The sequence below is a fragment of the Ptiloglossa arizonensis genome, chromosome 1 (assembly GCF_051014685.1).
Source record: "Ptiloglossa arizonensis isolate GNS036 chromosome 1, iyPtiAriz1_principal, whole genome shotgun sequence".
In the NCBI taxonomy this organism is placed as follows: Eukaryota; Metazoa; Arthropoda; class Insecta; order Hymenoptera; family Colletidae; genus Ptiloglossa; species Ptiloglossa arizonensis.
Genome location: NC_135048.1, coordinates 25,335,798 through 25,348,916, shown reverse-complemented (window position 1 = coordinate 25,348,916; position 13,119 = coordinate 25,335,798). Strand labels below are relative to the sequence as shown.

At 42.6% G+C, this 13,119-nt stretch overlaps 1 protein-coding gene across 2 annotated transcripts in view; it reads right to left on the bottom strand.

Annotated features, from left to right (window-relative positions):
* The window catches only part of LOC143148854 (cell adhesion molecule 3-like), an 80,113-nt gene that overhangs the window by 44,144 nt on the left and 22,850 nt on the right, over nt 1-13,119 (bottom strand). For both annotated transcript variants that reach the window (XM_076315615.1, XM_076315625.1), the window contains exons 2-3: nt 10,423-10,631; nt 17-152 (exon numbers count right to left, since the gene is read on the bottom strand). In XM_076315615.1, coding sequence (XP_076171730.1) covers nt 17-152; nt 10,423-10,631 — 345 coding nt within the window. The remainder of the gene's footprint in view (nt 1-16; nt 153-10,422; nt 10,632-13,119) is intronic.

The window sequence follows — 13,119 nt, the reverse complement described above, 5'->3', positions numbered from 1 at the left end:
ACACCGTTTCCCTTACCGACGACGTTCATGGTGGCGGAAACTATGGCCGTGTGGAACGAAGGCAAGTCGGCCGACACCTCGCAGCTGTACACACCGGCCGCGTCCAGCTCCAAATTCGTCAACCCGATCTGCGTCGCGTTGCTCTCGGCCTTCTGCAACAGAGAACACCACCGGCCCCGCAGGGCTTCGATCAGACGGTGTTTTGGACATTTCGGTGGAAAGAAAGTGGGACGTGGGAGAGAGAGCGTTGGAAGGAAACTTGGGGGACATGAATGCGGGGATAAGCGAATTTGTTGTATAGTTTTTTGTTGGTCGATTATCTTGAACGAGGGAGTGGTCGAGGATTCGAGGAATCTAGAGTTTCTCTAGCGATGTAGAAGAATTTTAGGAAAAAATTTCCTGGGGAACATGAATGCGGGGACAAGCGAATTTGTCGATTACTTTTCTTTTCTTGAATTATCTTGACCGAGGGTGTGGTAGAATTAGGTGTTGGTCGAGGATTCGTGGAATCCAGGGTTTTTCTAGTGATGTACAAGAATTTTAGGAAAAAATTGCTTGGGGGACATAAATGCGGGGATAAGCGAATATGTTGTATAGCTTTTTGTTGTTCAATTATCTTGACCGAGGGAGTGACGAGGATTCGTGGAATCTAGAGTTTCTCTAGCGATGTACAAGAATTGTAGGAAAAAATTTCCTGGGGAACACGAATGCGGGGATAAGCGAATTTGTTGTATAGTTTTCGGTTGTTGAATTATCTTGACCGAAGGAATGGTAGAATTAAGTATTGGTCGAGGATTCGTGGAATCCAGGGTTTCTCTAGCGATGTAGACGAATTTTGGGAAAAAATTTCCTGGGGGACACGAATGCGGGGATAAGCGAATTTGTCGCATAGTTTCCTATTATTGAATTATCTTGACCGAGGGTGTGGTAGAATTAGGTATTGGTTGAGGATTTGTGGAATGTAGAATTTCTCTAGTGAAGTACAAGAATTTTAGGAAAAAATTCCCTGGGGGACACGAATGCGGGGAAAAGCGAATTTGTTGTATAGTTTCCTGTTGTTGAATTATCTTGACTGAGGGTGTGGTAGAATTAGGTATTGGTTGAGGATTTGTGGAATGTAGAATTTTTCTAGTGATGCATAAGAAGTTTAGGAAAAAATTTCCTGGGGAACACGAATGCGGGGAAAAGCGAATTTGTTGTATAGTTTCCTGTTGTTGAATTATCTTGTCTGAGGGTGTGGTAGAATTAGGTATTGGTTGACGATTTGTGGAATTCAGAGTTTCTCTAGCGATGTACAAGAATTTAAAAAAATAATTGTCTGGGGAACACGAATGCGGGGTTAAGCGAATTGGTTGTATAGTTTTCTGTTCTTAAATTATCTTAACCGAGGGAACGGTTGAATTTGGCACCTTTTAGTTAAGGAATCGTGGAACCTTGAGTTATTTCAGCAATGACATTACACAAGTATTTTAGGAACAATTATCGGAGGAAACATAAATGCGGGGACAAGTAAATTTGCTGTAGTTGCTTTTCTATTATTGAATTATCTTGATCAGAGGGAAGCTTGAATTTGACATCTTTTCGTTAGGGGTTCGTGGAACCTCGAGTATTTTTAGCGATAAAATTAGAGATAAAATTAGCGATAAAATTACTTTTTTCTAAAAAGTATTTTAGAAAAATACGAATTTAAGTAATAAACGAATTTAATCATTTGTTGCCGAACACTCGTCAACGAGAAAACAATCAATTTAGAAATTTCTTGGCGAAGGATTCATCAACTTCCGAGTATTTTTAGAAACTTAAGTCGTTCAAGTTTTTCAGCAAATTCAATCAGGTTAGATTCTTCTCGCGTCTAGTATCGTCTCGTCAATTTTTTCTAAAGCCTCGGTTGTCAATACGTTTACATTCCTTGTCCTTAATCGAACCACGTTATATATCGACTGGTAAGGCTGCTTCGCGAATAGTAAGCAATTATAAATTGCTTAAGAACGTATTGAAAAAACGAAGAGAGCTTAGAGTGGGCCCAGTGACGTGTTAGTTGAACTGCAGAGACTCGGGAAAGAGTAATCTTTTCGGACGAATCAAAATTCAACGTCAGAGGGAACGATGGCAAAGGAATTTTTGTTCAACGTCCCAAAGGTGAAGAATTTACTGACAAAATCTTTGGACCTGGCAGTGAAGTTTTCAGAAAGCCCGGTCTGAAGATGCATTTCTGGGAAAAGGGATCGGTAGTCTTCACTTTGTGCAGGGTACGGTAAAAGCTGAAGCTGGTATAAACATTTTAAAAGAAAAGCAACGTCGATTACAGGCCATTTTGGATTTGTGGAAAATTTCATTTCAAAAGATGTCTCGACACTGTATCAAAAAGCAAGGAAGACGCATCCTCGAACTCGATTTTGTATTTCCGGCGAAATACGGGCGCGCGAGTATTTGTTTAATATTTCATTTTTAATTAGAGATAAAATTTCTTTTATGGAAAGTCAACAAACTACCAATATGAAATTGGCTGATCCGAATCGGATATAAACCGTTGGAAAATAATTGGAAACGCTATAGTCGAAAAAAAAAAAAAAAAAGAATCGAGAAACAAAACCGAATCGCGAAAAGTCAATGGTTGCGGTGCAGTTTCAAGAAAATTCTCGGTGAATAATTAAACAAATTGCTACAAAAGTTACAGAAATCCGTGATAAAAGCTTGGCCGGTGATGATACGAAATATTAACATTGTTATTTTTAATATTCGATGTCCGGGGTGTTATTCGGTTACGTATCTTTCGCTTTCGAGCAAACGTTGCGAAACATTTTCTCGTATTGTTCGACGATAGAATATTTCAAACACGTCGAAACCTGGACGATTGTTCGCGTTCTATTGCATTTATTATTCACAAAATACGTCGTCGGAATTAAAAAAATACTCGTGCCGCTCATTTGTAGTAAAACTACGCGGTTCGATATCTGTGCTAAAACAAGTAGGGCACCGACCAATTTATCGATCTTATAGCTGCGAGACGTATGGGAATTAAGTGGATTTGCCGGTGAAGCGATAAATATTTCCAGTAATGTACTTGAAGAACATTTCCGTATTGCTGCCGTGCAAACTGATCGGGAGACTGATTTTAATTGCGCTATCATTGATTCCGAACCCGGTAAATTTAATTCTCTTATCACATCACTGATAAATTCGTGGCGATAAGTCCACGGCACCTTGAAGCTAAACTACCGGTAAAAGAACTTTCCTTTTCGTGCCGTGCAATCGTACTATGTGCAGACTCGGAAGGCCCCGTTCAACGCTTGCGTGAAATTATTGCAATGTAATTAAAAAATATCACTTTTACCCTATTTCTGCGGGAACTCTGCGATTCGTTTCTGGAAATGAATTCAAGTACTCGTGAATTGTTACAAATTTCTTATGATTGGAAACGGTTGAAAAATATTAAATATGTACAGTTCGCGGGCCGAAAGAATGCATCTGACCGCGATCGTTGCGCCTCTAGTGGCAGCTGACGACGCTCGTTGCGCCTCTAGTGTCATTTGTGGGTGTCTGACGTATTATATTAATTAGTGCTACTGTCAGGAGCGGATTGTAACCGAGACGTACGCTTTGGGCCTTACGTGCCCAAATTTGGCACGAGTTATTATTTAATTTTAAGGCTTCGAAAAAATATATATACTAGGTTGTTCGGAAAGTCATTTCGTTTTTTTTTGGTAAAAATGAAACACGATTTTTTTCGAGTGTATAAACATTTTATTGAATTATATATTCTCCATTTTGGAAAATGAAATGACTTTACAAACGACACAATAGTATTTTTGTTTCGTTAATCAATACTTCTAGCTTTGTTTTATCTTGTCTGTACGAATAAAAAATTTCGGGCCTCACATGCCCAAATTCAATGAAACGAGTGATTATTTTGAAACTCCAACTCGCAAGAAAGTTTAATTTATACGATAATTTGATTTAAGAAAATATTAGGTTGTTCGTAAAGTTGTTTCGTTTTCCAAAATGGAGAATATATAATTTAATAAAATGTTTATACACTCTGAAAAAATCGTGTTTCATTTTCATCAAAAAAAGACGAAATGACTTTTTGAACAACCCAATAGTATTTTTATTTCGTTAATCAATATTTCCAGCTTTTCTTTATCTTTTCTGTACGAATAAAAAATTTCGGGCCTCACATGCCCAAATTCAACGAAACGAGTGATTATTTTGAAGCTCCAATTCGCAAGAAAATTTAATTTATGCGAGAATCTAATTCAAGAAAATATTAGGTTATTCGTAAAGTCGTTTCGTTTTCCAAAATGGAGAATATAAAACTCAATAAAATGTTTATAAACTCTAAAAAGATCGTGTTTCGTTTTCACCAAAAAAAAAAAAAACGAAACGACTTTCCTAACAACCCAATATATACTCTCGTTTCGTTAACAAATGCGTGGTTCCCCATTTCTCCCATTACACGATTAAAAAATTTCACCGAAAATCCGTCCAGCGCGCGTACTCGCCTAAATTTCAATATTGAAAAAACATCGGTCGGAACGTCGCGTGTTAAGAACCGAGCGCGCTTAAAACCGACGAGGGCGTCTCGACGGAATACGATTGCTCGACCAGTCGAACGCACACTCTCGACTCGCGAAGTATACATAAACCATTCATATCCATCGAACGTTTCCCGTTCCTCGCGCTACACCTCGTACAAACATCGGGGTCACCCCCTGGCCGGTTGACGCGCGGAACAAAGTCCTTTCGTTGAAAGGAGAGAAAAAAAAAACACAAACAAACAAAGAGATAAAAAGCGCAAACGAAAATCCCCCTGAAGGAAAAAAAAAGAAAAAAGAAAAAAAAAGAAAGAAATATCGTTCCCGATCGATAGGATTCACGAGCGACACCGTCTTCCGAGCGCCTCTCCTCGAATTGTTCGACGGCCAGAAATTTATGACACCCGGGCGCCATAGAGGCTTCTCTTTTCTCTCTGTCTCGCTTCCACGTGGAAAAAAAACCCGAACCGTCGAAGCACCGCGGGAACATCGATCAATCGACCGGAAGACAAAGGCTCGCCGGCCGTTTCGTATTGTCCCGTCGCCAGACCGAGCCAGCGAACGGTTGAATAATCCGCGCGCGCTGCGAAGACGGCAACTGGACCGTGCGTTCGCCTCTTCGCGATATCGATTCACAGGGGGGATGACGTCGGTGTCATTCGCCCCACGGGCGAACACAACCGCTTCCCTGCCAAGCGGAGGCTTCACGCTCGCGGAATACGCCGGCCGCGGACGCGGTTTACGAGCGACATTACGCTCCGTAACGGCGCGTCCCCGTCGGCCCGGTGGCGCAGAATTTCGCGACGCGTCGCGATTTATTCGCGCGGCCCCCGCAGTCGTTCCGAACCGCTGTCCTCCCCCCTCCCCCCTCCTCCCACCTCGTTCCTCTCGGAGCTCTCTGCCCCGTGACAACCCTCTTTCCTCCGCAACGACAGAGAAATTCTGTCGGGCGCACCGGCCAGGCCCGATAGCGGCCGCTAGACCGCAGGACCCCCCACTCCTCGCCGCCTTTCTCTCTCGCCTCCCCACCACCGCGCCAGTTGTCCGTACGACGCGACCGGAGTGGGGGTAGACCGTGCGAGCGAGCGAGCGAGCGAGCGAGCGACAGTGGACGCGCGCTCGCCCGCGAGGATTTAGTAAGCCCGACGAAAAAGCAATTTCGCTCGGTTCTTTGTAATTTTACAACGCGCTATTAGCACGGGGGTAACGAGACACTCGCATGTTGAACGGAGGATTATGTAAAGCTTCGCGCGGCGGAACGATGGGGCCGTTTGAAAGTTTCGGGGGACGGTACCACGGGGGTTCCGCAGCCGCATCGCGTACGTATTAACGAAGAATTCCGGCCGCGGATACGCGATGGCGGATACCACGCGCCGAACCGCGGCCGGAAAGTACCGGTGACTGGAGGGGGGGTGCAGGGCGCCCGGGGAGCCTGTAGTTGGCGAATTAACCGAGCGTAAACGATCGTCGTGTGTATATGCGTGTGTGTAGGTGTGTGTGGTTGTGTGTATGGGACTAGAGGGTGAATTTTTTGTTGTTTTTTTTTTTTTTCGGTTCTTTTTCAGGGGAACGGTTTGACGAACGAAGTGAGAGTCGGAACGCTCGGATCGCCGTACGAAATGTGTAATTTGTTCAAACGAGCGCCGCGTGTCCTGTTTTCGATCGTGAAACCAACCCTCGCCAGACCGGCGAGAGTTCACGGTGCTTCAGGCGACCTTTTCTATTTAGAATTGGTTAATTGTGTTCTTTCGTTTCGGGGGCTGGGTTCGTAATTTTTGCACAATGCGCGAGATTTGTTTGTTAAGAGTCTTGGAGGTATCGATGCGTGGCTGTCAGACGTATAGGTTCCCAGCTATCGAGGTACTTAATTTCAAACATCGATGGATCGCAACGAAAGGGTTTTGTTACCGCTCTCGTAACAATAGTTCCAATTGAACGGGGAACAGGTCTGTAACCGTTACAACTGACCCGAACTTAACGTAAAAATTTATTCATTGATTAGCAACCGATGAATTTGAGCAAAAATTCACCAACCGGAATTGATCGTGTTTGTTTGGAACGCTGGTTCGCGGTAAATTAAAAATTGTCGAAATATAAAGGAAAAATAATTTAGTTAATAAAAATTGTCAAATTTGAGCGAAACCTGCTCCTTCCCACATGAATCGATCGAATTTGACAGACGAACGGATTCGCGACTATAAAAAAAAAATTATTTTTCAATCTTGGAACAACAAACTGTCCCAGTTTCTCTTGCCTAATTTTCGCCAGTAAACAATTTCCCGGTACCGATAGCAACAATTCTTCGTAAAAACGACTCCTTCTCCGTATCCCGAATAATTCCTCGGTAATTCGTTTCAAATTCTAATCAACATCGAACCACGTTTCAAATTCACGATTGTATTCGATACGTATCGGATCAATCGTACGTAAATTCCCCGTTATTCTCGTTCCGTTTGAATCGTTCCGAGAAATCGCGCACGCGGCAAGACGCGAAACGTTTCCCCGTAACGGAGACACGTAACGATGACAGCTCATTCGAACGAAGCACTGTACGAGACACCGAACCGAAAGAATCTATAACACGGTATCGATATATCCATACCGAGATCACCCAATAATTCAGAAGATGTCAGCCATTCGACAGCGAAGGTAGCTATATAAAGAACCATTTACCCACGAACTAAGTAGGTGAATATCTCCAAAGGGTATTATCATCCCGTACGTAAGTGCGTCGTCGAGTTATTTCTTTTCCTTTCAACGCGTTCCATCGCGGTGGGTTTGAAACCTGTATCACCAGTCCGCACCCTTGGTATCGCGCGTTAACGTTACAACATCGCCGTAAACGCGGGAGGAGATGCTTCGAGGTCGTCGATCGAAGCCCGGTTCGATAATTTCGCGCCTAGGAGGCACCTACGAACAATTATAACGACGTTGTACAACCGATGGTAACTGAGTGGCAACGAGGAGCGAAAATGACTGGGAGTCGTCGTCATAAAGCAAATATTGAACGGTCGCTTCAGCCTCGTTACGTCCTGTCCGCTGGTAAAAGTAACGAGTCAAGTGGCCACGGTATATCTGGTCGGACTAATGCGACTTCTGCGTCGACGAATTCTCGTTTCACCCCTCGACGCCGATGGCGTAACCCCGCCGCGATAACGGGCCGTGTTTACGATATCGTCGCGGATAATCGCGGGACGGTCGCGATAATAGATTCGTCGATGTCTCGCGGCGCGAACGATTCGTTTCCCCCGGATCAGTGGTTCCCAAACGTTTTCGGATGACGGACTTACCGACATCGAATCAGCGGTTCTCAAACGTTATGGGTATGTGCCCCCCTCTTCACTTGAAAACGAGAAGAGAATTTTTTGGACAATGATTTTTTTTACGTTTGATTTCTTTCCTTTGCATCAGTGGTTCTCAAAGTATTCGGGATGTGTATTTTTATCAGTATCAGTGGTTCTCAAGTACTTTGAATGGCACTCTCCGTAAAAGGGAGAAGAGAATTTTTAAATAAAGAATTGTTTTGCGTTAAATTCCTTTCTTTCGAATTAGTGGTTCTCAAAGTATTTGGGACTGTGTATTTTTACCAGTACCAGTGGTTCTCAAGTACTTTGAATGGCACTCCCTCTAAAAGGGAGAAGAGAATTTTTTGGACAATGAATTTTCTTTATGTTCGATTCCTTTCCTTCGAATCAGTGGTTCTCAAAGTATTTGTAATGTGTATTTTTACCAGTATCAGTGGTTCACAAGTACTTTGAATGGCACTCCCTCCATAAAAAAAAGAGAATTTGTAGACAATGAATTTTTTTACGTTCGATTCCTTTCTTTCGAATCAGTGGTTCTCAAAGTATTTGGAAATGTGTATTTTTATCAGTACCAGTAATTCTCAAATACTCTGAATGGCATTCCCTCTAAAAGGGAGAAGAGAATTTTTAAATAAAGAATTGTTTTGCGTTCAATTCACTTTCTCCGAATCAGTGGTTCTCAAAATATTCGGTAATGCTTCTTTTTACCAGTATCAAGGATTCTCAAATACTTCGAATAGCACTCCCTTCCAAAAGGGAAAAGAGAATTTTTAAACAAAGAATTTTTTTGCGCTCAATTCGCTTCCTCCGAATCAGTGGTTCTCAAAATATTCGGGAATGTGTCTTTCAACCAGAATCAGTGACTCTCAAACACTTCGAATGCTACTCCTTCCAAAAGGGAAAAGAGAATTTTTAGACAAAGAATTTTTTATGTCCAGAGGTTCTCAAAAGGTTTAAGAATGCGTCTTTCTCCTAGAAACAATGATTCACAAATATTTGGAAAGGCACCTTTCTGAAAGCCCGAAGAGATTTTTTTGCGCTCAACTCTCTTCCTCTAAAATCAGCGGTTCTCAGATATTTCAAAAGAGGTCATCCCTACCGGATCAGTGGTTCTCAAACATTATAGGATGATACCTTCCAAAAGCGAGAACAGAATTTTTAGACAAGAATTTTTTTACGATCAACCCTTGAATCAGTGGTTCTCAAATATTTCGAAAGACGACAGATGAAATACAGGAGAGAAATCCAGCGCATGGAAATTTCTAAACAAAATTTTTGTACGTTTAACTCTTCGCGCTCGAATCAGTGGTCGACAAACATTTTCAACGGGGCACCCCTAAAAAAAAAGAAAAAACAAAGACGTTCTCTGTGCCCGAGATTCATACACGCGCAATGTTTGTTGCGTTTAATTTGTTTCCCCTGAATCAACGTTTGCGAAGCATTTTCAATGGCTCGAGCACAAAAACCAAGAAACTTGTGGACAAAGATTTTACGCTCGGAGTGCGATTAATCTAAGATTGAGTTCCACTCATCCAACCCGTTAAATCAAATTTTTTAATCGTTCATTGTAAAACATAACCGTAGAAAACCCGTCGAAGAAACTGAACGCCTGCAAAACTACCCCATTGGTAAATAAATTATTCCCGCGCCGTCAATTGCGAGCAGTACAATACAAAGCGAAAAAATTACTTTCTCTCCGCCCTACAAACATAACCTCTTCGAGCGCAACCGAACAATGTACAATTTCGAACTCTACTCCCTCACAATCGCAGACAAACATTCCTAATTAAATTTCAAACAAAAGACGTCGATCCCGCTCAGAATTTCATTTCACCATGCGCGAAGGAATCCCTCAACGGCGGTTAAAACGATCCCCCCACCCAAGAAATAGCCCCTCCCCCTATCAAGCTTCGACGATCGTATAAACGCGACTGTCCACAATGTCCCAGCATTAAAGATTTTCTCCCCCTTTGGTATGCAAGCATCGGCCACCCCGCCAAAAGTCGGGTCTCCTACTTGGGCAAAAACTGCCCTAAATGCACTCTCGTCCTCGTAAAAATACCAGGCCGTGGGGGTTCTGTACGATTCGCCGGGCAAATCGATGCGCCACCCACGCCGCAGAGCACATCCCCCTCTGTTACCGCTCATTAAGAAGCTCGGCTCGAATTCGCAAAGTTCCGCGTAACGGTGAGTGGGGGTACAGGGGGCGGACGGTGGGACGCGGTGGTAGGGAGTGGGGGGAGGGAGCGAACGGCGATATCCCGCGCGCCATATTTCAGAAGAAACGTTCGGTTATTGTTCCATCCAACTTCTCGACTGCGATAAATCCCCGGACGTTGGTCTTCCCGGGTGCCGGGGGCGTTTTTTCGTCGCGGGTCCCCGCTCTCTCTCTCAAAAGATTTCACTGGATGCCCGCGGGGCACGGGCGCTCGGTTCGGGCGCGCGGAGAAACGAAAGTGGGCGGATGAGCGGGGAGGGGCGTGCGAGAGAGGGGGTAAGAGAGAGAGCGAGAAGGGGTAAGAGAGTGAGAGATAGATAGATAGAGAGAAAGTAGTGAAAAGGGAAGGGATTCGATTGCTCACCTTCACCGTCAAGTTCCCGATGGGGAAAGTCTTGACGACCGGGGTCTCGTTCGGGGCGTAGCGATAAAACTCTCGACCCCCTTTGTACCACTTGACGGCGTATAAAGGATCCCCCTCGGTGTCATACCAGCAGTTCAGTATCGCCGAGTCACCTTTCTTCACGGCCGTCGGCATCTGGATGCGCACTTCTCGCAAACCGGAGCAGATTCCTGCAACAGACAGGTGTTTTCTGTTTAGCACACGGGCCTATTTGATCGTTCTGTCGTTTTCACGCCGCCCGCGCCACTCGATGTATTCTACTCGAGACGGAGGAATTCCCGGGCACAACTTTTTCGTCGATGCGGCGTGTGCGGGAAATTCGACGGGGTTCTATATATATATATATATAGAGAGATATAATTGGAAAACGCTTCGAACTTTTACCGGATCCTCCTTGGAAGATAGGGTAGTTTTCTTTCCAGAAGAGATACAGAAGGTCTTTTTAAAATAGAAAATAGAGAAATAATTTTTACTGTAATTTATTCTCGATAGTAATTGTCTAGAGCGGTAAACGAGAAAAGAATTAGTAAATAGTAAGTAATATTGTACACGTTGGAAATGATTTTAGCGTTAAATATAATAATGGGGAAATATCTGGAAAGAATAAGTAGAGGTCATCGTTAATTTATAAATTTTTGAATATATAATAGAAAAAGAAGTTTTGTTATAATTTATTCTCGATAGTAATTATCTAAAGCGGTAAACAAGAGAAGAATTGATAAATAGTATGTAATATTGTTGGAAATGATTTTAACGTTAAATATAACAGGAAAATACCTGGGAAGAATAAGTAGAGATCGTTGTTAATTTATAAATTTTAGAATTTAAAATAAAAAAAGAATTTTTTTTGAAATTTATTCCCGATAGTAATTATCTAGAACAGTAAACAAGAGAAGAATTAACAAATAATACGTAATATTGCATACGTTGGAAATGATTTTAGTGTTAAATATAACAATAGGAAAATATCTGAAAAGAATAAGTGGGAGTTGTCGTTAATTTACAAATTTTAAAGTATATAATGGAAAAAGAATTTTTGCTGTAACTTATTCTCGATAGTAATTATCTAGAGCGGTAAACGAGAAAAGAATTAGTAAATAATACATAATATTGCACACGTTGGAAATGATTTTAATATGGAAAATAACAATGAGAGAACAGCTGGGAGGAATAAGTGGGGGTCGTCGTTAATTTATAAATTGGTTACGCGTGCGATAACATGTCTTTATTTTTCTTCGTATTTTTCTTCGTACAGCCACTCTTTCCGTTCTCTAATTGTACAGGTTAATTGAGGAAAATTTGTTACAGAGAAAAATCCACGGGTAAGGTCGAAACGTTTAACCCACGATACAAAAGGTAAACCGTACTCGTAATTGCTACATTTATTTTGATTTCATTTTCAATTGTCATCGTCCGCTCCTCGTTAATAAGCAGCGAACACGAAAGCGGCCATCGAACAACTTGAACTTATAACACATAAGCGGATACATTAAAATGCAGCCGTGGAAATTTTATTAAGATACACTTATATTTTATTCACGGTTACGGTAGCGAGAGATTCGCCGCGAGAAACGTAAAATCTCATTACGTCGAATCGTAAATCACGTATCTAGGTAAAGGTTAATCATAGGTTAGGTTAATGACAGCGTGTGTAACCGCACCTCGTTTCTCCACCGTGACTGCATATTTATCTCCGTATCTACATATCATATTTTATTCAATTCGTCGATACGTATTTCGCACAACTGTGCTGCAACGAAGACGTGTTATTATTACAACAACAGTATTACTAATCTAAGTGGAAACACGACAGTTCTTTCACCCGCGAAATATTATCGTAGATTAAACGAACAGTCAGATGTTGCAATATTATCTTCAATTTCGTTCGGTTGGCCCTAGATACCACGTTACAAGTACAAATATTTTCCCCGATGCTCGATATACGAGGTTAGGTTTTCTAATCGAGGTTAGATTACATAACCTCATTTCCAGTTGTACTTCGTACGTATATACATACGAATACTTTTACACGCGTAATAAATACGTAATGTACACTTTCTCTCATACGCAATACGGACGTTTCGATAACCCCGATATTAACGCAACAACAATAAGTATCGTTTCCATCCGCTCAGATATTTATATAAAATCGAAACACACCTCGGAGAATACGAGGTTACGCGTGAAAGCGACCTTCGACCCGTTTCCACGCAATTACATTATTAATCCCATACGACGCGTTTCTTCTAATTCGCATAATGAACGCGTAACGTATATCCGGTACGGTACCGCGCGGCGGTTCCCGAGCGTTCGAGAACACGCGCAATTCGAGAATTCTATCAACACCGTGCTCGTGATAACAGGCCTCGACGATTTAGGCGAGAAAATATCGCCACCGCGGTGAGCCGTTCGTAACAACCAAGTGAACGTGGCCCGCGAAGTTCCACGAAACAATTCCACCGTTTCTAGGAAAACTCGTAATCGACCCTCGCCGACTCTCCAACAATTCTTCAACAGACTGACCAACTCCTCAATCGCGCAGCACTCTTCAACCATTCGCACACATCGCGCAGCCACCGCTATGGTTCCGCGCGCCCAAGGCACCCCGTGCATTTTTAGAGTCTCTCCAGACACACTTCAACCCCGAACCTTCAAACC